Source organism: Odontesthes bonariensis, chromosome 6 (assembly GCF_027942865.1).
Source record: "Odontesthes bonariensis isolate fOdoBon6 chromosome 6, fOdoBon6.hap1, whole genome shotgun sequence".
NCBI classification, from domain to species: Eukaryota; Metazoa; Chordata; class Actinopteri; order Atheriniformes; family Atherinopsidae; genus Odontesthes; species Odontesthes bonariensis.
The window spans coordinates 37,943,076-37,969,625 of NC_134511.1; the positions used below are offsets into that span (position 1 = coordinate 37,943,076).

The 26,550-nt window shown below is 42.2% G+C and overlaps 1 protein-coding gene across 1 annotated transcript; it reads right to left on the reverse strand.

Moving 5' to 3' along the window:
* Window positions 1-20,434: 20,434 nt before the first annotated feature.
* On the reverse strand, window positions 20,435-23,201 carry ela3l (elastase 3 like). Its single transcript, XM_075469132.1, has 8 exons — window positions 23,162-23,201; window positions 22,899-22,987; window positions 22,588-22,685; window positions 22,097-22,225; window positions 21,528-21,664; window positions 21,062-21,207; window positions 20,538-20,690; window positions 20,435-20,452 (listed from the first exon to the last, which is right to left on the reverse strand). Exons 1-8 carry the CDS (start codon window positions 23,199-23,201, stop codon window positions 20,435-20,437), a joined length of 810 nt encoding a protein of 269 aa, XP_075325247.1.
* Between the last annotated feature and the right edge of the window lie 3,349 nt (window positions 23,202-26,550).

Sequence of the window (26,550 nt, forward strand, 5' to 3'; positions counted from 1 at the left end):
CGCCAGGTTTGGTTGGCGCAGTCCCCTCTCTCGGAGGCCTGCAGGAGAACCCTCCGCAGCGTTCCGGTGGAACCGGGGGAGCTGTTTGGTTCTGCGGCTCTGGAAGCCCTCGAGCGCACGGTCCAAGCTGGGAAGACCCGACAGCAGCTGTCTGAGCTTCACAGAAGCGCTCCGCCGCCTGGCGACCCTAGGGGCCGTCCAGCTGCCTCGCAGCGCGGCACCCACTCACGGGCCAGGGGCCTCCCTCGGCCCCAGTACTCACGCCCACAGCCTGCTCAGCGGCAGGCACAGTCCTTTCGGGCGCCTGAGCGACTGCCCCCTGGGCAACCTCAGGTCTCACGTACTGCCCGTCGTGCCCCTGGAGCCCCTAGAGGTCGGGGGGCCCGACGCTGAGGCCACGGGGCCGACCGTCGGCCTTTTTTCCCAGCAGCAGCTCAGCTACTGGGCTGCTTCCACCAGGGACCCGTGGGTTCTTTCCACCTTGACCCACGGGTACAAACTTCAGTTCCGACGTCGGCCCCCGACCCATGGCCGAGTCAGGATGACTGTCATCCGCGACCCGGCGAAAGCCCGAGCCCTCGCCCAGGGGCTGTTCGTCCTCCTGGGCAAGGGTGCCATCGAACCGGTAGACCCCCTGTTGCACCCCGGGGGGTTCTACTCGACTTACTTTCTGGTAGCAAAGAAAGATGGCGGATTTCGACCTATCCTCGACCTCAGGAACCTCAACAGGTTCCTGAAGGTCTTGAGGTTCCATATGTTGACCACTGCAGAGGTTCTGCGTACGGTCTCCAGAGGGGAGTGGTTTACCTCCATAGACCTGGAGGATGCCTACTTTCACGTTCCTGTGGCGCCACACCATTGGCAGTTTCTGCGATTCGCCTTTCAGGGGCGTCATTTCCAGTTCAGGGTGCTCCCGTTTGGTCTCTCCCTCTCCCCACGGGTGTTCACCAGGTGTGTGACGGCAGCCCTCTCGCACCTACAGTCGCGGGGCATGAAGATCTTGCCGTATCTGGACGACTGGCTCGTCTGTGCGCCGTCCCAGTCTCAGGTGGCCCTCGACACGACGTGTCTTCTTTCCCATGTGGCCCGTTTGGGCCTCAGGGTGAATTTTACAAAGAGTGGCCTGGTCCCATCACAGAGCACAGTTTTTCTTGGGGTGACCCTCGATGCGGTCACCATGATGGCCTGCCCGTCGCCACGGCGGGTGAACGACATCCTCCGCCACCTCCTCCCATTTCGGGAAGGCAGGCGGTTCCACTACGTGGAGTTCTTACGCGTCCTGGGGAAACTGACAGCTGCGGCTGCTGTGGTCCCCTTAGGATTGCTGTCGCTGCGTCCCCTCCAGAGGTGGTTGCACAGCTTTCACCTGGACGCCAGGAGACACCGGCACAGGAGGCTTGCGGTGTCCCACCGTTGCCTTCTTGCTCTGGGCCCGTGGAGGAAGCGTTCGTTTCTCCTCCAGGGCATGCCCATGGGCTCCATTGCATCCCGTCGCGAGGCAGTCACGACGGACGCCTCCCTCTCTTGGTGGGGCGCCGTGTGGCAGAACCGGACGGCTCAGGGGCTGTGGCCGGCGCGGGACCGCTCACAGCACATCAACGCACTAGAGCTGCGGGCTGTACACAGAGCGTTGCAGGCTTTCCTCCCTTTCTTGAGGGGCCGACATGTACTCGTGCGGTCGGACAATGTTTCGGCCGTCTCCCACATAAACCACCAAGGTGGCACCAGGTCTGCACTGCTACTGCAGGCATCCCGGGACCTCCTGCTGTGGGCAGCACCACGCTTAGCCAGCCTAAAGGCAATGTATTTGCCCGGGGAGCGCAACCAGACGGCGGACTTGCTCTCCCGTGGCAAGCCTCCGCCGGGGGATTGGCAGCTCCATCCGGAGGTGGTGCTCAATATCTGGGCCACCTTCGGCAGAGCAAACGTGGACCTCTTTGCCTCAGAAGAGTCGACCCATTGCCCCCTCTGGTTCTCCCTGACAGAGGAGAGCAGTCCCCTGGGACAGGATGCTCTGGCCCACGACTGGCCAGAGGTTCTCCTCTATGCTTTCCCGCCGATCCCTCTGATAGTCCCTACGCTACAGAGGGTCCTCCAGCAGGGCCACAGGCTGCTGTTGGTAGCCCCCCTTTGGCCAGGGAGGACGTGGTTTCCACTGCTGCACAGGCTCTGCAGGGGTTCCCCATGGCGCCTCCCCGACAGGAGGGATCTCCTGTCTCAGTGGCAGGGTCGGATCTGGCAGTCCTGGCCACTGCAGGGCCCGACCCGATGCTGACTGAGTGCTCTGGCGAGGTATGCCATACCATCCTAAACGCGAGGGCGCCTTCTACCCGGGCGCTTTATGAACAGAGGTGGCGGCTGTTCACTACATGGTGCTTGGACAGGGGTGAGGACCCTGTGCACTGTCCTGTCCCTAGGATTCTGGAGTTCCTCCAGTCACTCCTGGATGACGGCCGGTCCCCCGCTACCCTGAGGGTGTATGTGGCGGCCATTTCCTCTCGGCATGCTCGAGTGGATAACGGCACGGTGGGAAGCCACAGGTTGGTGTCCCTTTTCCTGAAAGGTGCGCGGCGGCTGCGCCCCCCACGAGTGCGGCGCACCCCGCCATGGGATCTGCACCTGGTGCTCGGCGCCCTGTGCGCGCCTCCCTTTGAACCCCTTGCTCAGGCAGGGCTGAGGTGGGTCTCCGCTAAGACCGCCTTTCTACTCGCTATCGCGTCAGCGAAGCGCGTCGGGGAGCTGCATGCTCTGTCGGTGAGCGACTCCTGCATGAGGTGGAACTCGGATGGCTCAGGGGTTTCCCTATGGCCGAACCCCGCTTTTCTCCCGAAGGTGCTGTCTTCATCTAACAGACCTATCCACCTGGCACAGTTTGTTCCCCCGGAGGGGGAGGACAGGTTACGCCTACTGTGCCCTGTGCGGGCTCTGAGAGCCTACGTGGCCGCGACTGCCGGTATCAGGCAGTCGGACCAGCTCTTCCTCTGCTACGGTGGCCCTCGGAGAGGCTGTGCGCTCTCTAAACAGCGACTGTCTCACTGGGTGGTGGACGCCATCACCCAGGCATATGAGGGAAGTGGGCGCCCCCAGCCAGCTGGGGTGAGCTGCCACTCCACCAGAGCTGTCTCGACCTCATGGGCAGCCCTACGGGGCGTTCCCCTGGAAGACATCTGTGAGGCAGCGTCATGGGCATCACCGAGTACCTTCTCCAGGTTCTATCGGGTGAATGTTGCCACTCCCAACCCGTTGGCTGTGGTCCTGCTGCCCGACTCTGCTGCTTCCTCTCAATAAAGTGAGTAAGTGCCGGATTCCTCGTGACTCTTCTGGTATTAGTCATCCAGTGCTTGAAAGCACCGCCTCTGGCGGTCAGTAAGGATGAAATAGAACGAAAGTTACGTATGTAACTACGGTTCTATGAATCCTGGATGACCGCCAGAGCGTTCTGTCACTCAGAATCCTCGTATACTCGCGAGAAGATTCTGTAAGGACTGACCTGCTGATGTTGCCGGAAGTATATAGGCTCTCCGGGGTCAGCAGGGGGTCACGAGTGACGTTGTTGGTATTAAAACTCGACCTGCGCATGCGCAAGATGTATCATCCAGTGCTTGAAAGCACCGCCTCTGGCGGTCATCCAGGATTCATAGAACCGTAGTTACATACGTAACTTTCGGCATCTGCCAAGGCCTGTAGTTTGAAACTTCAGGTAATGGCTGACTGCAAATGATTTCGCTTAACATATTTGCTATGATGACTGACATAATGTACATCTGCCATGATAATTTTGAAATTATCCCCATTTTTCTGTTCTATAGCTATATCTCATATAATGTTCTAATTTATATGAATACATCACATACTTAATCAAATCAAATTTATTTATATAGTACATTTCATGTACAAAACAATTCAAAGTGCTTTACATAAAATAAAAGCATTGCAGCAGGTAGTGGAAGAAGCATTAAAAATACATAAAATAATATAAAGAGAAACAAATAAAATCATTTAAATGAATTTAAATTAAAAGATATCGTGCAGATTTAATGCATGACCACATGAGAAAAAGAAATGTTTTTAACCTGGATTTAAAAACGTCTACATTTGGTGAAAGTTTAATTTCCACTGGCAGTTTGTTCCACTTGTTTGCAGCATAACAGCTAAATGCTGCTTCTCCATGTTTAGTCTGGACTCTGGACTGGACCAGCTGACCTGAGTCCTTGGATCTAAGAGCTCTGCTGGGTTTATATTCTCTGAACATATCACAGATGTATTTTGGGCCTAAACCGTTCTGGGATTTGTAAACCATCAGCAGGCTTTTAAAATATTTTCTGTGACTGACTGGAAGCCAGAGTAAAGATTTTAAAACTGGTGTGATGTGTTCAGATCTCTTAGTCCGGGTTAAAACTCTAGCAGCAGCGTTCTGGATGAGCTGCAGATGTTTGATGCTCTTTTTGGGAAGTCCAGTTAAAAGAGCGTTACAGTAATCGAGTCTACTGGAGATGAATGCATGGATGAGTTTCTCCTGGTCTTTCTGGGAGAGGAAACCTTTAATTCTGTTGATGTTTCTGAGGTGGTAAAAAGCTGTCTTGGTGACAGCTTTGATGTGGCTGCTGAAAGTCAGATCTGAGTCTATCAACACTCCGAGGTTACCAACTTGGTCAGTGATTGTAAGGTCCCGAGTCTCAAGATATTTACCAACGCTCACTCTCTTCTCTTTGCTCCCAAACAGAATGATCTCAGTTTGGTCTTCATTTAATTGTAGAAAATTCTCTCTCATCCAGGTGTTTACTTCGTCCAGACACTGACACAGTACGTCTGCTGGGCTGCAGTCGTCTGTTAAATTAAATCAGAGGTTAGGACCTCAGTGCAATATCCATTACTTTATTTCAGAACAGAAGAGCAAACAGCAAAAAAACTAACTAACTAACCAGTTAAACAAAACTAGAAATTATTAATATGATTATCTAGATATATAGCACTTTTTGTACCATAAATAAGTCTTTCTTTAGAAAAGGATTTTCAGTGGAAAAGTTTTAGAGTTCATTTTAAATAACGTTATCCCTGCCAATGTGGTCGACATTTTGTGTGTGGGTGTATCATAGGAGGTCAGTCAGTCAGACAAGGTTGCAGGGCATAGAGTTCAACGATATAGTTCATCCAGTCTGTGACCAGAAAGTACATAAAGTGCTTGGACATATTTAACTAGGGCTGCTTTTTAATGAATCATCTAAATGTACTCTTTAAATGTACATAATACATATGTGGCATTGAAAAAATAAAGTCCCCTTATATGAATAATTTTTGTCCATTAAAATTCATTTTCTTAAATCAGACTTTCATTGAATGTTGTTACAGCCTTTAAAATAAACAGAGGCTCAAAAGAACACATGAGACCACCACAAAGCGGAAATTATTCTAAAGAAGTTTATTACAAATAGATCCTTGAGAAACCAAAACTCATAAGGGATAGGGGAGTCCCAGCTAAAACAAACAAAAGGGAGAGCAGGCGGCAAACCAGCCATGCAGTGGCCGTCGGATCTGGGCTGCCCCTCTGACCTGGAATCCAAAAACTAGCGTAACAAAAACACGACTACCGGTGACTCCCAACTCAATTTATAAAAAACCAGAAAGCAAAAGCTAAGGACAGCATTGTCAGGCTGGAGTTTATGAGGTGCCACCAGGGACATAAATCAGAATTAACTTCCATATATACATGTGAAATTAAACTCTTCCACATACTATACTCAAAACCTTGCACAAACACTAGTGAAAAGCTCTCACATACACTAGTGAAAAGCTGGTGTATATGAGAGGTTTGATCAGTGTGTATGAGAGGTTTGATCAGTGTATATGAGAGGTTTGACCAGTGTGTATGAGAGGTTTGACCAGTGTGTATGAGAGGTTTGACCAGTGTGTATGAGAGGTTTGATCAGTGTGTATGAGAGGTTTGACCAGTGTGTATGAGAGGTTTGACCAGTGTGTATGAGAGGTTTGATCAGTGTATATGAGAGGTTTGACCAGTGTGTATGAGAGTTTTGATCAGTGTGTATGAGAGGTTTGATCAGTGTATATGAGAGGTTTGACCAGTGTGTATGAGAGGTTTGATCAGTGTATATGAGAGGTTTGACCAGTGTATATGAGAGGTTTGACCAGTGTGTATGAGAGGTTTGACCAGTGTGTATGAGAGGTTTGACCAGTGTATATGAGAGGTTTGACCAGTGTATATGAGAGGTTTGACCAGTGTATATGAGAGGTTTGATCAGTGTGTATGAGAGGTTTGACCAGTGTGTATGAGAGGTTTGATCAGTGTATATGAGAGGTTTGACCAGTGTGTATGAGAGGTTTGATCACTGTGTATGAGAGGTTTGACCAGTGTGTATGAGAGGTTTGATCAGTGTATATGAGAGGTTTGACCAGTGTGTATGAGAGGTTTGACCAGTGTATATGAGAGGTTTGACCAGTGTATATGAGAGGTTTGATCAGTGTGTATGAGAGGTTTGACCAGTGTGTATGAGAGGTTTGATCAGTGTATATGAGAGGTTTGATCAGTGTATATGAGAGGTTTGACCAGTGTGTATGAGAGGTTTGACCAGTGTGTATGAGAGGTTTGATCAGTGTGTATGAGAGGTTTGACCAGTGTGTATGAGAGGTTTGACCAGTGTGTATGAGAGGTTTGATCAGTGTATATGAGAGGTTTGACCAGTGTGTATGAGAGGTTTGATCAGTGTGTATGAGAGGTTTGACCAGTGTGTATGAGAGGTTTGACCAGTGTGTATGAGAGGTTTGATCAGTGTATATGAGAGGTTTGACCAGTGTGTATGAGAGGTTTGACCAGTGTATATGAGAGGTTTGACCAGTGTATATGAGAGGTTTGATCAGTGTGTATGAGAGGTTTGACCAGTGTGTATGAGAGGTTTGACCAGTGTGTATGAGAGTTTTGATCAGTGTGTATGAGAGGTTTGATCAGTGTATATGAGAGGTTTGACCAGTGTGTATGAGAGGTTTGATCAGTGTATATGAGAGGTTTGATCAGTGTATATGAGAGGTTTGACCAGTGTATATGAGAGGTTTGACCAGTGTGTATGAGAGGTTTGACCAGTGTGTATGAGAGGTTTGATCAGTGTATATGAGAGGTTTGACCAGTGTGTATGAGAGGTTTGATCAGTGTGTATGAGAGGTTTGACCAGTGTGTATGAGAGGTTTGACCAGTGTGTATGAGAGGTTTGATCAGTGTGTATGAGAGGTTTGATCAGTGTATATGAGAGGTTTGATCAGTGTATATGAGAGGTTTGACCAGTGTGTATGAGAGGTTTGATCAGTGTATATGAGAGGTTTGACCAGTGTATATGAGAGGTTTGACCAGTGTGTATGAGAGGTTTGACATATGTGTATGAGAGGTTTGATCAGTGTATATGAGAGGTTTGACCAGTGTATATGAGAGGTTTGACCAGTGTGTATGAGAGGTTTGATCAGTGTATATGAGAGGTTTGATCAGTGTATATGAGAGGTTTGACCAGTGTGTATGAGAGGTTTGATCAGTGTATATGAGAGGTTTGACCAGTGTGTATGAGAGGTTTGATCAGTGTGTATGAGAGGTTTGATCAGTGTGTATGAGAGGTTTGATCAGTGTATATGAGAGGTTTGACCAGTGTGTATGAGAGGTTTGACCAGTGTGTATGAGAGGTTTGATCAGTGTATATGAGAGGTTTGACCAGTGTATATGAGAGGTTTGACCAGTGTGTATGAGAGGTTTGATCAGTGTATATGAGAGGTTTGACCAGTGTGTATGAGAGGTTTGATCAGTGTATATGAGAAGTTTGACCAGTGTATATGAGAGGTTTGATCAGTGTATATGAGAGGTTTGATCAGTGTATATGAGAGGTTTGATCAGTGTATATGAGAGGTTTGACCAGTGTGTATGAGAGGTTTGATCAGTGTGTATGAGAGGTTTGATCAGTGTGTATGAAAGGTAAAGCTTTTCATTAGTTTATATGAAAGCTTTTCAGTAGTGTGTATGAGAGCTTTTGAGTACCGTAGTTTATATAAGAGGTAAATGTTTTCACTAGTGTATGTGAGAGCTTTTCACTAGTGTTTGTGCAAGGTTTTGAGTATAGTATGTGGAAGAGTTTAATTTCACATGTGTATATGGAAGTTAATTCTGATTTATGTCCCTGGTGGCACCTCATAGGAGTTAGTGGTGGAGAGACCAGGGCACTGCCCCCTCTGGCTTTATACACACATGCCAACCTATCCAGCACAATCACCAAAGAAGGAGAAGACCAGACAAGTTAGTCACAGTGAAAAGTACATTAAACTCATCTTGACAAAGAAGCGTGTGTAACAAATGTCCTATCAGATCTATAGATATATTTATCATATTCAATAACTTACTAATTTATTTCCTAGTTCACCTGTAAACTATATAACAACAGTATGAAAAACTCAGTTGAGTGTTGACAAAAAAAAGAAGAAAAGAAAAAAAAACATTGGAAACACATTTCATCTGCCCCACTGGCACCTCTGACTGCATATTGTCCCAACGTAGACATGCCAGCAGGGAGCAGCAATATCATGCTCTGCTGCACAGTTAAGGAAAAGGTTATTGGTGCTTTCAAACTCTGCTGCCGCTAAGACCAGAGCTTTTAGCATGAGGCAGCCCAGAGTAGAGACAAAGCCAGCAGATGGCAGTCTAACACAACAGAAGACACTGATGCTGATCTATAGAAGATGAATGTCAATGAGATATGTGCAGGGTCAAGTAGGTCATTGCTTTATAATCTGCTAAATCCAATCAGTGTGAGGTCCAAACTCTTGCACAGTCCAGTCTATTGTATATGACTAGCTTGTAAATTTGACAGATGAGGGGTGTTGGTTGTTAGTAAGACATTGGATTTTTTGAAAAAATGAAAATATGAATTTTGCTAATCATGATTTTTTTTCTTCTCTTTTTACATTTTTCGCTCCTCTGCAGCTCTCATACTTACCATATCTCATTGCTTTTGCCATGTGTTGAATACTGATCATTCACATTATTTCAGCTTGTTTCATGCTATAATTACACCCATTATCAAAATAACCATTCCTACTGACTAAATAGCATTGAAATACACTTATTATTTTCAATGCACTGCTGTCAAAACTGATTCAGTCTGGACGTCTGAGTGCATGTAATTGTGACGAGTTGTGACACCGTTGGAGTTTATTTTGAAGATTTGATTATAAGGGATTACAGTTTTTCCAAAATAATTATTATCACAAAAGAATAGTATAAAAGCAACACTTGCAAACAAAAACCTTCAAAGCCCATCTCCAGAATAGTTGGGATTCTCTCTAAAACACAACAAAAACTTAAATCTTGTTCTGGTTATTTTAATAAAACTTATATGAAAAAACACACAAGTACAAAAGAATTATATGCAGTGTCTTCATTACCCACTTTAATTGGGTTCAGAAAAATAGGTAGAAATCTAGAACTGATTTCTGTATCACAAAAAGTTTGGATTGAGCCATAAAAAGACTGAAACGTTTATAGAACAAGTAAAAAGATTCTACAATCGTCAGATTAAGTGGTGACAGGTAAGGGAGCAGCAGCACCCATCAAAGGCTTGGTCTTTCTAATCAAGGATGGGTCGTGCCTCATCACTTTGTGTCAAACTCTGTCAAAGAATCAATAGTCAGTTTGGGGAAAAAAATTCTCAGTCTAAGATTGCAAAGAAAGGGGAGGTGGTGTGAGACTCAACTGGTTGTGTGCATGCTCCATGTAAGGAGGCTGTAGGTCTTTGTTGTAACATGCAAAGATCAGAGTCCTGATCTGTGGCCCCTTGTTGTATGTCCTTCCACTCTCTTCACCCACTTCCCTGTGTCTCTTACTAACAAAGCTAAAGGCCACTTGAACCCCAAAAAAATAAATAAAAAAATAGTCAAGATAATCCTTAGAGCGTATAGGCTGGAAACCATATGACTGAATTACCCCAGGAGGAGGTAATATATCGAGCTAGTCTTAGATGGACAGAAAGACACTGGACATGTGTGCTGCGGTTTGATAAGTCCACGTCTCGTTCTGTGTGCTAAAAATGAAAGCATTCAGGCTGTTATCAGCAAAAGGTGCAAAATCATCATTTCTGATGATACGGGAGTGCATCAGCTGGCATGGCAGGGATCACTTACGTGTGCGAGTACCATTGATGCTGAGGTGTATATTGAACTTTTGGTGAAACATATGCAATCATCAAGGCGGTATCTTTTCTTGGGAGGAAGCCCGTGCTTATTTCAACAGGACAATGCCAGACTTCATTCTGCATGTCTTACAACAGCATGGCTTCTTCAACTCAATGTGTGTACTTTACTGGCCTGTCCGCATCCAGGTCTGTTTCCTATAGAAAATGAATGTCACATTGTGAGGTGGAGAATCAGATAACTATAACAAACAGTAGAGCAGCCAAAATGTTCTCTTTCTCTTGCAAAACTGCAACAATTAGTATCCTAAACTCTTGCATCATTACAAATTGTAATAAAAAAGGGTGATGTAACTGAGAGATAGACATGCATCTCTCCCAGTGTGTGACTGGAATCAAATTTGATTTGTTTCAATTTTTGAAGTGCAATAAATTTGTTGAGTGAAGCGATTGTTTCCTTTTTTCTTATGTATGTTGAATAAAGGTTTGAACATATTATGAAATTACAAATTTAAGAAAAAGATAGAATTTTTTTTGAAAAGTTCACAACTTTAATGGGAATGGATTTTGGGCATGCATTTAACAATACTCAGGCTCAAAGAGGCATTCATTTATCTGTGCTGCACAGTCACCAAAAACTCTTGAAAGGCTTTAACTGGATCGAATAGTTGAAATCAAGCATTACGTCAAATAAATCTATAGAAAAAATCCCACATATTTTTTTGAGCATGTAATGTTCCTGACTTAGATTAACATTTGATCCTTTAGTGATTGTATCGCAACATGTAAACACACAGACAAATGCTACTGATAACTGATGTGTAGCTTGATGTGGGTTACACAACTCTCCAGTAGTGCAGATGGAGTTGCAGATTACTGACCCCCTCCTGCATTTATTAGTAATCTCTCAGTATGTAATATATCTCCCTTTTGTTACATAATACCATGCTAAATGCAGTGAGCCTCTTTCACATTAACTATTGCTGGAATACTAGTAGAATTTGCGAATATGGAACTTAATCCCTGAAAAGAAGTGACTTCTGTAGAGTTCACTAGCCATGTCTAATCTGAAGTAGATGAACTAACATGAACTAAGAATCAACCCTAAGATAGAGGGATCAACATGAGCGTGAAGGTCAGGGGAACAGATGGAAGCAAACTCAAAGTCTTTGTTTATCCATAAATGCACAGGAGGATGATGATGATTCATTTAGCAGCCATATATACATGATCTGGTTTGAAAATCAGGGAAGAGAATGTGTGATTTCCACTTCCACCTTACTGTGAAGTACAACACCGAATCTTTGGTTGCCAGTTTCCATGAGTCTGACACTGGTAGCTGGTAAAAGAGAAACAAATAAACGAAAGACAACCGTAGAAAATGAGATCAAGAAAAGATACTGTCGGGAAGATGAATAAAATTGAAGCAGATAAACTGACAGCTGTAGATCCGCCTTTCTGACGAACAGCTTCAAATCAACAGTCCACCAAAGATTCCTAACATCTGTTCTTAAAGTAAGAGATATAAACCACACCTACAGTTTATCATCCTAACAAATGAGTGAACATCCATTTCTTGCTTTTACATGTAAAAATACCCTGAATTTCAAACATTTCAGTAGAATTTCACCATTTCAAATGTTATTCTAAATGTACTTAGAAAATGATTTCTTTATATTTCCTTTCATGGAACCAGACTTTTTGTAATCTTTTAAGGCAGTCTTGAGCATAAATTCTCCAGGCTACTATTTCACTCATTATCAGTCTAGACCCGGTTAGTTTCAAAGAAACTTCACACTGATCTATTAATCATTCAACATAAAAAGCCTACCTTACTCAGGGGATGAACCAGTGTTGCATCAACACATAACAAGTGACTTAGGAGAGAACCAATTTTAATATGTATTTTTTAAAAAGTATTGACTCATAATTTGTTTCAATTTGTTTAGTTGCATCTATGAAAAATGCCAAAGATAAAACAGTTTGACAGACAAGAAAATAAAAAAAACACTTAGAAAGTACAGTAAAATGTATAAAACTGTACAAATACAATGGCTGAATAATTGTGAAGAAAGAATTGTGAGTTTTTACTCTTAATAGTTTTTATGTTGTTGCTGGTTAAGACGCAACTTGCTATTTGCCTAGACTCTGATGGGTAGGTAACACAGATGTTCTTATGCATTTGTGTAAGTCAAAATCTTCGCAGCAATTATAGCAAAACCACAACCATTAAAATAAGGCTGGCTCGAACATACAAGATAAGGATTATGTGCTGTGCTTGTAGTTGATTAAACAACAGGAAGTGGGTCACAGCTGCAGTCAGTGTGTACATGATTGATTAGCTCAGTGTAGGAGGCTGCAAGAGGTCAACGGTTGGTTTGATTCAGCCTCTGCTGTTTAAAGAAAGTGGGCAGCCAATGATGGTTCTCCACAAAGTGAGGGTAATGCAGCATTGATTGTGAACCACATCAGTAGAGAGTATATGCTTTTATTGTGTCAGTAAAAAAAAAAAAAAAGCAAAATCATTATTTGTTGCAAGTGATGGGCATAAACAAGTAATCATTTTCAAGATCAGTTATTTTACTGAATATTTTATTATTCTTAAGTATAAGATAAAAAAAAGCATATATCACCCCTGCAATTTGCCAAACTACTAAGCAATGCCTCTAACGTTATTCATTTCACATTGATATGGAAAGGGAATTTTGGAAAATCCTCTCACATAGGAACTTAAAACTGCTTTAAATGATTCACAAACATTTCTTCCAATGGTTTTATTAATCAATAAAATCAAGTGATCATTTAAGCACTGATCGCTGCTCATCACATTAAAACATTGTACAAACTGACACTGTAACTTAAGAAGAGCAAAAAGTGCTGCTTATTGGACTAAAAGTCCAAGTTAACCTGAGATTTGATTTCTCTTAAGCAAAACAAAAAAATTTCCATTTGATTTGCAAGACAAACTCGTGCTTTGCTGTATAAGCAGTACCTTCTGTAACAGCAGCAGTGCATTCACAACAAACACAACAGCCACTCAGAACTGTAAGACTGTGTGTATTCTCAGTTATTTTGGATGATGGCTGTCTGAAAAAATCTCTTTCAGTCTTTGTAAGAGCTGAAAGAATAAAAGCGAGGCACAGTGGAACACCCCTACCACGGCTGCTGCTACATGTTTGCTATTGTTATTAATCCTGTGGGAGTTGGATCGGTGCGAGCAGAAATGTGTGTCATTTGGGCAGACTGTCAAGCAAGGCCCTCAAGCTTCCTTTTCTGTCAACAAAACATCAAAGCATCCCCTTTCCAATTGCCCCCCTGCACCCATCAAATATAAACCAAACTTTATTTGCATCAGTTTTGACTCAGACACCTCCAAGCAACGGCTCCGTTTTCCCTGTCTTATTATTCTGCAGGTGTCTACCTGTGGTGCTGCCATCATTAGTTCTGCAGCTAGAAATAAGAAAACTGCTTGTCAGCTGCACAGCTACAACTTCTTTCCCTCTAAAATGTTACTGGTACATTCGGCCAAGCTTGTCACCCCTTATTCCTCTATTTGACTTAATTGTGCTGTTTCTCCTCCACACCCACTCTGCTGTCTTCCTTGAAGGGAACAAAACGAACGGAGCAGAGGAGCTCATGCCCAGCCTGTGTGGAGCAAGCCAAACTAACTGACAGATGGACAGTCCCAACGACACAGCAGAGATAAGAGGATTGGGTCTGCTTGTTGTTGTCATTGGTCTCATCACAAGTCTTAATGCAGTTAGCTTAGTCGGAGCTTCGATAAATGGCACAGATGATATAGGACTGATGGTGAAGAGATGTAAACAGTGTACAACACCAAAGGAGACGCTCATTGAAAATGATGACTTCTGCGAGTACACTAGATGCTTGTCTAGCTCTGCCACTCAATTTCTGAACCCCAAAGTTGAGTTTCGCTCAAACATCAGGCTTAGGTCCTCACATCTTGATCAGGCTGCAGTCAGCATGTACTTGTGTTCAGCCCTCTCTAGCGTCATTCCTGCTGTAAGTACGGGCAATTTCTCTGGGTGTGAAGGCACCTTGCAGGCCTTGTAAAGGATGACAAAGAGGATGAGGATGAGGACACCGACCACAGAGTTACAAACAATGGCTGCAATGGCCCACAAGGACAGTCCCGTCCTCAGATCGTGCTCCATGGTCGATTGGGCGGCAACCTCCAGAGTGGTCGCATCAGACTTCCGAGGTGCGTCTGTGCCAAGCAGGTCACCTCAGCTCTGCAGATTCTCACTGAAAAAGCATAAAATGAACACAATTAATTAAGTTTTCAGGCACGCACACACACCAGTGGCACACTTGGACACAGTTAACCTGCCTGTCACGTGAACACGCTGAGTCCTCTGGTAAGGTCAGCTCAGTAAAGATTCATTTCTCTCTGATGAGTTATTCATTAGGCCAAGGTGCTTTATCCCTGAGGATGCTCTATGTGGAACAGCCTACATTTTCTTCAGTCATTGTAAAAGTAGGTTATATTCTCAACGCGTATATTGAGAAGAAAAAGACATGTTTTCAATGTAAAATACACAGCATGAAAAGGTTTCATAGTAGTTTCATACTGGAGATTTTAGTCTTAGAAATGTATGAGAAGATGTAGAAGAAAATTCATTCTGGACCACTGTTATATCTAATTATCTGGCCAAGAAAGTGTCTCTGTGCTGTAGTACTGCGTCATGACACATTTCCTTTAGACTGATTTATCAGACTGATAACGAAGAGGCCCTCATGCGCTCTCTGTTGGAAAATTATTATGGATGATTTTTAGTAGTAATGTGCTTTTGGGACAAACTTGTGGGGATATTGTTGTTTTGTGGCTGATATTAAATGGTTCACTGAGGTGCTCTGGTGTGTGCATGAGAAAACAACAGTTGTCTCTGAAAAGTTGTTTCAAGCATGAGATGGAATGTGGTAATATTTCCCACTCAGAGTTCAAAAGATAAAAACCAACCTCGTCTCCTCACTTTTCTGCCCCTCTCCCTTTCCTCTAATGCATTTCTAATGAGACCACAAATTTTCTCCTCTCCCCCACTGGGAGCAATATCGACACAGTCCAAGTCAGCTCCTGCTGTTGAGAAGTAATTCCAAAGTTATCCTTCCCTTTCTAGGCATTTTATGACAAAGCCAAATAAAGATGGATAGCAAAGCTGAAGTAGATGGCAGTGATGCATTTGATCTGCTCTCCAGCTCTGAAAATTTGGTTTCTGTTTCAGCAGATGGGTCCCTCTCAGGATGCTGGTGGCATTACTGTCGAGAAAATTGCCCTCGAGATCACCAACTGTGACTACTGTCAATAAAACTCCCCTCACAATTTTGCAGCATATTTCCAAAACACCCTCAAGCACTTGTTATCAGAAGTCAGGTGACACAAAATGAATTGAGTTTCAATGAGAACAAAAGTGAGGAATGTGCAGACTTAAGATGACAGAGGAATGTGATCAGAGGGAGTCTGTAAGTGAGTGAGGAAGAGGAAAATAAAATGAGAATGAGCAACCGCTGCTGATATTAACTTTTCAAAATCAGTGCATAGCAAGAAAACTCCTATATTCATTCATTACCACCACTTAGCACATTTTCAAAATTCATAGTTCTCAAAGAAATAGTGAGGCTCACATGTAATTTACTACAAGGATATTAAGTGCTCAGATGTAAAACAAAGAACATTTTTGTAGTCGTACTAGAAATCAGAAGTACACTGAAAAGCAAAAACAAAAGATAAACTGAATAGTTTCAAAGGCGTTGTCTACATTTGTGCAGAACTAAAGAAGATAGAGAATATTGCTCCTTTGTCCATTTCATCTCTGGAAAAGTTGACTTTACAGCTGACAGGTTAGATGCTTTTAGTGTGATTGCACTGAAACTTTCCATAAAACCAACAAATTATTCATAAAATCATCCCTCAATCGCCCAGTTAAGTGAATAAGGCATTTAATAGCTTCATTTTTGGGTAGCTGTTGATTTAAAGGTTAAAAAATCTGAACATTTGTTTGACCTTCTGCATGAACCGGAACGTACACCCTCTCTGAAGCCACTGTCAATACAAAATATAGAGTCCAGTGTTATGCAATGACTCTGTTACCCCTGGCTGTGCAGGAAGTTGAGCTTAAAGTCTGAGACCGGCGACAAGCAACACTGAAACACAGAACAAGTATGTGCTTATCTTTGCTTGTGTGTATTTGAGGATAGTGTCACTGTCTGATATAATGGCCCATTGTGTACACTGGCAAATAATCTAATGCAAATGTATCTAATGCACCCACATGCATGTTTACAAGTGTGCACTGCTTGCAAGGACACGTTCACAGACCAGTGCATGCACTGACCGCATGGAAATCAAAGAGAGGTTTTGCATAATACAGGACCTGGCAGAGGACCTGGCCTCCTTCTCATGTATCTGAGCCGTCTCAAAGCACATAAATATTTCATACAACAGCTTACCCAATTTTCTCCATGAGGCTGGGCTTTTGTCGTTGGCAGCTCCTCTTCCTGCCCAACTGCTAAATGGGTTCGCATCACAATTTCCAAATAAACGCCGATCATCAGCACACTTCAGCACTTAATGAAGCGGGCAATATTTTACATCCAAGTAAGTCCCCAAACTCTCATCGGCCGTTTGACAGTACTTCTGTAGCTCAGCTCCAGACTTTCCGGCAGCTTTTATTTTTCTCAAACTAGCGCTAAGTCCCGGATGATTTCCAGTAACTGCTGATAGGCGACAGAGGAGATGCTGCTGTCACTGTGGCTGCTCATCATCCCCCGCCCCCAGCCCCCAGCCCCCCTCCCCTGCTCCCCTGCCCCTCCCTCAGTCCGAAACTACAGACTTTCTATTTAAAGACGCTCTTGGAACATCCTATCAAGTGCTTTTCCTCTTACCACAGACAAGTACATGTGGTCACAGTTTAACCGAAAGAAAGTGAAATTATTGACTGAAATAAACCAAAAGAGATGTGGTCAGAGAGGAGAGGGGAAGAAGAAAAGTGTGCTTTATTCTGCATGAATTATTGCAGCACATTTCATGAAGTTTATGGGATTTATGGGATTCGTTAACTGTTTTCATTTAAAGTTTACTGATATGCAATCTAACTTGATTTGTTTATATATTGGTAGATTCTCATTAATCCAGGTGATATTAATTCTAAGAGCTTGAATAAGGGCAACTGGACTTCTTTGTCCTGGTTCTTGAAGACGTTTCACCTCTCACCCTTAAGGCCTCTTCGTTCTTAGTAGTTGATGAGGAGTTCGGGCTTGTAAGTACTTAAAACACCGTCCACCCTAGGCGGGTCGTGGGGTTATGTGAGTCACCTCATCACTGTGGGAGTCGTTTAAGTTATTCTCAACTGTGAGTTATTTACCTGACTGATCATGAAGCTCTTCCATGCATTAGTATTTACAAAGTAAATTCGAGCAGGTACATATTTTATCAGAAAGGCTCAGCAAATGCATAATTTCATGTAACTGAAAATTAGCTGATTTGGTTGCAAATCAACTCTTATCAAGTGTGGAACTATCTAGACAGAGAAATATGTACTTTTTGTAGTTAAAAGATTATGGACACATATCAATACAGATTGAATAAGGAATTTACATTGAAAACTCATGATCTGTCAATGGGGAACTGACCACATGAAGAAATAGTATATGTTAAAGATTAGGTTAGGTTAGGTTTCTTTATTAGTCTCCACAAAGGAGAAATTTGTCTCGGAGACAGGGAGGTTACAGCACCATAAAACACATAAGAGGACAACACCAACAGACAAAACAGACAACAATAAAATGTAAGGTACAGGCTCAGAAACATTGGATGTCCTAACCCACTGCCCCTGTCCCATCCAGTCCATACCCAAAGATGAGTAACAGGACTCCACAATATGTCGTGCCTTAACTCTTGCATGCATTGTGTGTAATTAATTAGTTAAGCATGACTTAAATGTTTCTTGGTAATGTGTTTTATACGGTACAACCAAAATATATAGTTCAAATATTTTTTGGAACAATGTAAGATGATTGTCAAATAGAAGATTTATTCAACTCTAAACAGCTCAGTCATAATACAGACAGAGGTGTATTTATAACCACCGTCTTCTCTGCTTGATATTACTCAAAACAAGTTTCACAAAGCTGAAACGCTGCTGCACAAGCTTCAGGCTCATTGCCTTCTCTTTTCCTCATTGGTATTCAACACAACAGCGGGGGGGAGTCTTGGGAATTCTGCTCTGTGTCCCTCTCTTTGTTTCTGTCTGCATGTGTGAATGTACATGTCTCTTTGTAAGGATTTTGCACATTAAAAAGGAGGATGTTTTTGGAAAGCAATGATATTGTGACTTTGATGGTTAACTTTTTCTGCAGGTTTAATTGTCCGGGTTTAATTAGGAAATTAGCTTAGTGTAAGGCATTTAGTTTGGGGCAAAGGGCCGCAAGAAATGCATAATAGCAATGAATGTCCTCACAAAGATGGAAAGACATGTGTGCATCAGTGCATAGGGAGAAATGTACTGTGACCCAGAGTTCAGGCAGAGACAAAGCCTCCTTTTAGGCCTCCCACTCACCCTATCCACCCGCTTCAGACTGGAGTTTTCCGAGGAACAGATCCTGCAAACTGATCTGAGAGGCACATATACACTGCTGTGCATGTTCGCAATATTTCAAGGGCTGCCATTCGTTCGAATGAAATATGAATGCAGTGACTGAAAATGCAATATCTGCCAGATGATGTAGAGACTTAATATATGTAATTAAATGCAGTATCAAATGAGCAAAATGTGTAATTAAAGTAGAAACATTAGACTGATACTTATTACAACAGCATATTGTATTTTAATTCTTTATGAATATCAGTTACAATGTGTCATTTTGTAGCCACTGCTTCAATCTTATTGCAACAACTTATTACCCCATAAGTTGATATAATGATTCCAGGTTAAAGGACCAGGTTCATGTTCTGTGCTTTACTGTCAAGATGGGATTAATTACATTTGTAACTCAGTAATCTTGTATTAGATTTTTTACCGAATTACCATACTAAGTAATGAATTATTTAATATACATTCATTGTTACATCATCTGTACTGTGCACTGTTATGGATAATCTTCAAATATTGACAGGCAATACTTGTCATTAAAATCAGACTGAATTAGTCAGAGAGTAGCCTCATGTGATAAACTACACGAGAGCTTTGATGGGAAAGGCATCATAGGCCACAGGCTGATACTCCAGAAAAAGCTTGTTCAGATGTGTCAGAAATATATCTAGTTGGAGAATATCACGTCCCCATGCCTCCTCTTTAATCCGCTCTCGATGTGCCATACAGACACACATACATGCTGCTACACACTCATGCAGTCATTACTACTCACTCTTGAAGGACATGTCATGCCTGATCACTGCATCTCACGTTAACAAAGACATTCACATGCCTCCAGTACATTAGAAGCATGTGTGTCCATGTGTATCTTACAAGTGTTACAGAGCGAAAGAAGAGAGTGAAATAGAGAAGAAAGCGCAGAGAGGCAATTTAATTTCTTTTTCAGTTTTCACCTCACTTACTCTTTCATCCACATCTCATTACAGCATAGAGAGAAGGAAAAAAAAAACAAGAAATGTTCATCTCAACCTTGTCATCCCAGCTTTCCTTTTCAGATCACAGTTATCATGAGGATATTTTCCTAAGAGGGAATATATTATAGTTTTAATAAACCTTAACACTCACTTGGAGTATGAGAAGGCATAGAGGAAAACAGGTCAGTTTCATGCATTTGTTATTAGATTGATATCCACATCTCTTTTATGACACACTCAGCTTCAGACCTCTGTCCTAGAAAGTCACTTAGCATCATTATACATCCTATCTGACAGTAATGTGTATCTTCTTTCTTAGGGAACTTTTTGATTTGAATCCCATTTGTTTGCTGATGCTGTTTACCAGGCAGAAGGATGGGTTATTCAGCAGAAAATCCACATTTGGAAAGCTGTTGGAAAGAATTCTATACCATGAGTGTATGAGGACACCTGCTGGAGAATTGGGGACAATGTTTCAGTTTCTCGCAAACACAGACATGGCAATGTTGATTGATGTAATGTGATAAAATAAGGGTTACGATTAAATATCTTTTGATGGGGGAGAGTGTGTAAGATCTGAATAAATATCAACCTGAAGCGTATTAAAACAAACAGTAAGAATAAACAACGTGCCAGATTATTGCCATTATTGGCTCTCTTTATTAAAATATAATCTTCTTTAGTTGTTCATCATAGCCTGCAAAGACAGACAACAGTTATACAATAGAAGAGACTGGAGAGATTTCTTTACAAAATAGTTTAATTGTGTTTGTGTCCTTTACCTGGTTGATCCAGTCATTGAAAGCAGACACTCTGGTGAAGACAGTTGGTTTTTTCACATAGTTGCATCCGAGGCCAGACACAAAACTGGCAATACCGTGGACCTCCCAGGCACCCTCAGAATTCTTACAGCTTAGAGGGCCCCCAGAGTCTCCCTGGATAAGGAAAGATGCAGAGGGCATATATTTTATTCACTTTAAGTAGCAACAAGCAGACTGGCATGGCACAACTATAAAAACATTAAAAGATCGATGTTTCACTTCAGTACTTTAGTGATACAAGAAAAATGTGTTATGTATTTTGGCAGCTGAACAGCTTGTAGGTTTAATGAGCAAAAAAAATAGAATTCAGTTTTGCTTCAGTGGCATAATTTTGTACAGAATTGCCAACTTTTTTACATTTAAAATGTATGCTTGATAGATTATACAATTTAAAAGGAGAACAATTTGCTGAAAAATATAACTGCAAAAAGGTACATTCTTTCTCCGCATACACACTTGTGAACAAACACATAGTGCAGACTTACATTGCATCCAGCCACAATTCCATCGCCGCCGGCACACACCATGGTGGTCCTAATAGCGATACCCCACCAGTCAGGCTGGGAGCAGGTAGCATGGTCAGCCACAGGCATCAAAGCCTGCTGCAGCTTATCAGCGATTGGGCCTCCGGCTAAAACAAACAGGCAGAGTTTATTACCGTCATACCAATACACTCGCTGGCTGTCAAAGCTGCTTTACAGCATCTCTCCTAAAGCCAAACTCAAAGTCTGACCCAAATTTTCAATTTAGAAGTAATTTTTCCACTTAAAAGTTTCAGCTATAATCTCACTCGTGGGATTTTCTTTCCAACTTTGGAGGTTTCCCTGGGTAACTCCAATCACACATTCAATTGCTTATAAATGCAGACATCTTTTTTCAACTGCAGAGCACCATAATGAGAGAAGAAACACAAGAGTTTCAGACAATTGTAAACACAAAAGACTGTCTTACTGTACAGCCTGCCCCACCCAGTGATGTAGCAAGGGTAAAGGTTGGACAGCAGAGTGCCAGCAGGAGGAATACATGCCAACTGCACATGGTCACTCAAAGTTACAGACTCAGACAGCTTAATCAGGGCGATGTCGTTACTGCAACAAACACAGACAGAGAGACGGATGCTGAGAGAGCACTGACAGGACATTTAAAAGTCATCCTCGAGAACCAGAAAGAGGGGAAAGCTAGATAAGATATGGGAAATGGTGCACTCTTTTTTTGTTTGATTGTTCTTTTGCAATGTTCTGTGTATTGAGATGCCTTTGCATACTGAATAAGATGATTATTCAATCTCTATGAATTGTGGGAAACGTTCAGCGGCTTGTTTAGGAGAAACCAACATACATGAAAAAAAAAAAGACAAAAGTCCACTTTACTGTGTCAGTCTAATTATCTCCAGAGACTTTTGTAATGGAGTTTTTTTTTCTCAAAACACTTTGTCCCATTGACACAGTGAAGATAAGATTATGATGAACAGTATATATACTACTCTTGCTCTTTGTATTGCACAGCAGTTGTTTTGTTACCCGAAGGCCACGAAGATAGGGTTCCACTTCTCATGGACAATAATCTTCTCAGGCAGGATGGCCTTGGAGCCAGCCTCTTCCTCAACCAGGTTGTGTTTGCCCACAAACACCCTGTAGGAGAACTTGGTGCTGTGGGAGAGGACAGACTGTTGAGACCCAAGGCAACAAGGCAGAAGATTTACTACACAGTTGAATGATTTGATTAATTCAATCTGCTGATTAGAAAGCAAAATGGTGGTGGCAAAATGAAGATTAGAACTGAGCAGTGGTGTAGATGAGCTTTGGCATGCTCTCAAACCTTTGGAGGATGGAACTTTATTTCTGTAAGGGTTGATAGGCCTTTGGGTACTGAATTTGACAAACAGTATAGTGTATTGCAGAATAAATACTGTGTTGGGAACAAGATATTTGTGCATATGTAGTCAATAAAAACGTGTGTATTGGTGGTTGTTTTTCATGCTTGTTTCTTTATGTTCCTTATCTGCCCATACTTGATGCAGTGAGCAGCAGTCATGACCCAGTTGGCAGCAATCAGAGACCCCCCGCAAGTGTGCCTCCACTCACCGTCCCTCTCATACTGCAGAGAGATCTGGAGATGAAAAGTGACTACATGAGGATACGATACAGTGCAAGTTTTGGTTTTATAGTGGGTGGTATAGTTAGTTCTTTTAAATTGAATGAAAACATTTGATTACAGGACTTTTAACAGACTCTTATTTTTACATCTAATATCCAGATGCTGAACCCATAGGGATTGCAAGTGAACATAAAAACACTGACAGATGTGTACATAATAGCTTACCTGCCAGGGCCAGCTGTGGGGTTTGGCATCCTCTCCGTTGACCACACGGGAAGTCAAAGGCTCAATGGGGGGAGTGCCACACCCGAGGGCTGGAAGAGGATGAGATAGAAGTCTGACACAAATGAGTGCATTGGTATTACTTCTGATTCGCACATCAGAAACAAACGGCAGCATTATTTATTTGCATAAAGAGTTGCTGAGAGCTTGGTTCCTGTGTACGAGAAAAAATATCCACAGAATTAGAATTTACCAGATGTTCTTACCGCTAGCAATAAGCACTGAGGCCAGCACAATAGGGATCATGTTGATTGATGCTTCTGCTGAGGGACCGCAGGACACAAGCTCTTTTAAACTTTCCACCACAGGCAACTCCTGCTCTAAATGCAGCAGTAGCGTCTCCAATTGGTTTGCCTCTGTGGGGTGTAGATGGACCAATGGCATTGAGGGTCAGTGCATCTGGGTGGCTAACAATCACACAGGTGCGTTTTCTGGAACATTCCCATGACCTCACTGCAGCATTAAGAGGCATTGTATTCTCAGTAACCATATGTAGAATAAGTGTGTTAAAGAGCTTTCACAGGAAAACATACATCGTATGCTGATGTTTTAAAAAGCAGAATGCTCACTGTACACGCCACCACATCACCTCTGCATTTTAATTTAAAATATGGACAGCAAAGCCGTCTCATTGACACCTGGAATAAAGTCTTTCATAACTCCATGGGAACTCAGCATCTGGATTCCTGGCAGTGGCCTGTTTTCAAGGAGAGGGAGAACATTAATCCCACTAAGAAGCGTTTCTAAGAAAATAAACATGTGAGAATGAAAAGCAGATGGTGTAGTTGATGCAGAAATTATTGATAGCTACAAAACAGGCATTTGGACATCTTACCACACACCCACGTCTGCGGTGAATTGTGCTGTGCTAGAATGTGAGTCCATGTGCTTTACAAAACATGCCACTCAGCAAATTTCATATTCAAACATTTTTTACGATGCAGTGTATTCAGTGCTGTAAAGTTAAATGTTCTGCCAAATAGTCTTTCTCAGTATATCATATGGTTGATATGATGACCTGAATTGCTTGACTTGGAAAGCACACACACAATTCCTAAGGTATGTGTTACTTTGTACAGGCTTGTGGTGACTCAGCATGCAGACATTGTAAATGTCTCAGTGGCTCTGTAATATTACATGTTACCATAAAAGTAAGATGCTACCATACAGTAAAGGGGTAGAGTGAATGATAAAATGGGTGGGAAATGTCTGAACACTAAATGCTTGTAAAACAGGTAATAGTCTCTAACATCATAAAATCAGTTTAGACACTCAAAAATAATTTAGGCTGTAGAAACTTTTTCAACAAGAATAGTGTTGCAATCATAAAAATTCCATATAAACATAGAGGAAATCATCAGGCTGCTTTAGATGACAGACTGGACAATTTTCATCTTGAATTATTTATTTTCCCATTTCACCACTAGATGGGACAATTTATCTGCTTCAATGTTAGACTGAGTTATACTCTTTTATAAAAGAGAAAAAAGCGGAATCCGTGCTGTGTCTGATTGTATTTGCTGTGAGAAACAACATCCAAGCTTTCCAAAATGCGTCATTTAGAAAATCTGTCCTCAATCTAAATCTGAGAAGGGTTGCGGCAACTGAAAAGGAAGTGTAAAAAAATGCTTTGACCCTAAAAATGATAGTCAGAAGCCCTTATATTCCACAGAGAATGCTTTCAAAGTAAATTGGTGGAACTCATAAAGGCTGAATATGCTTTAAAGTTCTGTTTCAAAGTTTGTTAGAGATAGCCATTCACAGTTTACAGAGAGAAGGGTTCTCAATGGGATGAAAAACACTTGAAAGGCAATAGCAGCAAGAAAACAAGCTTAGACATTCCCAGCCCGTGCATGTTTATGTGTGTTCATTTATGTGTGTGTTTCTGTGAGTGTGAGCTTTTCTACAGTGCTGATATTCAATTAATTTAAATCAAATTAAAAGGACCCTTGATATCTGTAAAACATGGTTAGACTTATTACATACTTTATCCAGAATAAATGGCCCTTCTCTTCCCATTTTCTGATTAATCCTCTTGTATTCATTAATTTGATACTGGCCAAATGACACATGATGGTGAAGTATGATACATACTCTACTAATATAATTACATTGAACAGCATAAATATACAAAAATGTCTCAAGAAAAGGATCATAGTTAATACTTTTTTTTCAGAGCAAATGATAGCAACCTGACCTGAAATACCACCAAACCTTTTTATTGGGTTCAAAACCTCTGATCTCCCAAATGTGCTTCCTATCCCTGAATGATGTTTATACGCAGTCAGAAGCAGTCTGTCAGGACAGAACAACTCGGCCACTGAACCCCCCTGGGGGTTTGTACCAGGTACACTTCAGAAGGTTTTTTGCTGTCAGAACAGCAGCTGAACTCTGAATGACACAACAGTTTATGGTTGGTTTATATAATGCACTGAACACTGTACTGTTCATTGCCATTGCATGTAGCACAGAAGAGGGATTTTGCAATATGTACAAATGTTTTTTTGGCATGCCTGTGCTATTGGCTACATCCAGCAGGTTTAGGGTCTTTCCCATGCAAACTTCCATCACTGGTGTTCCTGTGCACAATCTAATGTTTAGCCCATTCTGAGCCCACTAATGTCCATATTGTAAAGCTGCTTGCCTTTTTAAAAACATACAGCTACGTTTTCCTTATTTACCACAAACTGTTTTGAGCCAGGGGGCTGAAGTAAATCCATCAGCTGTCAGCTGCTACTGATTTCCTATTACCATTAATGCTAATGCTAACAGAAGGCTTTTCCTGCTTCTACTTTTTGATTGTTGGTGCATATGTTTATTTCACTTTGATGTCTTGTTTACTGCAGTTCTAATTCAATGAATCTTGTGCCTTCGAACTGCCAGGTTGGGAACAGCTAATTAAATACAATTTCATAAGCACATCATGACTCAACTGGTTGTCTTTCAGGTCTTGTGCATACTTGTCAGGTTTCCTATCTTTCATGTTCAGTGGGAATGAGTGGCATATTGTAGAAGTATTAGACTGTTTCACAACTTACACGGCCATTATGTGTAATGAACTTCTTACTGCATTATTATGATGAACTAAAATGTTTTTTGGGACTGTTAATGCACCTAAGGCAGCATGTAGGACAGAACATGAAGATGCATGCAAGTCAGAACAGGAGACAGAATAATAACACACAATCAACATCGAGTACAGCATGTACATTTACAGTCATTTTGAACATCTTATGTAATTTGATTCATTACCTTTATATATGAACCTTGAATAACACGGGCAGTCTGTTGTGGGGTGATTAGATAAACAATCAGCAAACAAGCACAAACTACATAGGCCAAATTGCATACATATGTAAGCTCTACCACACACACACACGCATGAACATATTATGTCACTCCATGCAAGCATACATGCTTAGTTTTGCGGGTATGCACTTTTCTTATCTCTAGCTTAATAAGTCTGCATTATACTGCTGTATTGGTCACTACCCTGTATCACCTACTGCTCTTGAAAGGGAAGGTTCAAAGGTTTATCCCATGGCTTGTATAAATCCTGTGGAATTCTCCAATCAGATCCATAGAACAAGCAGCC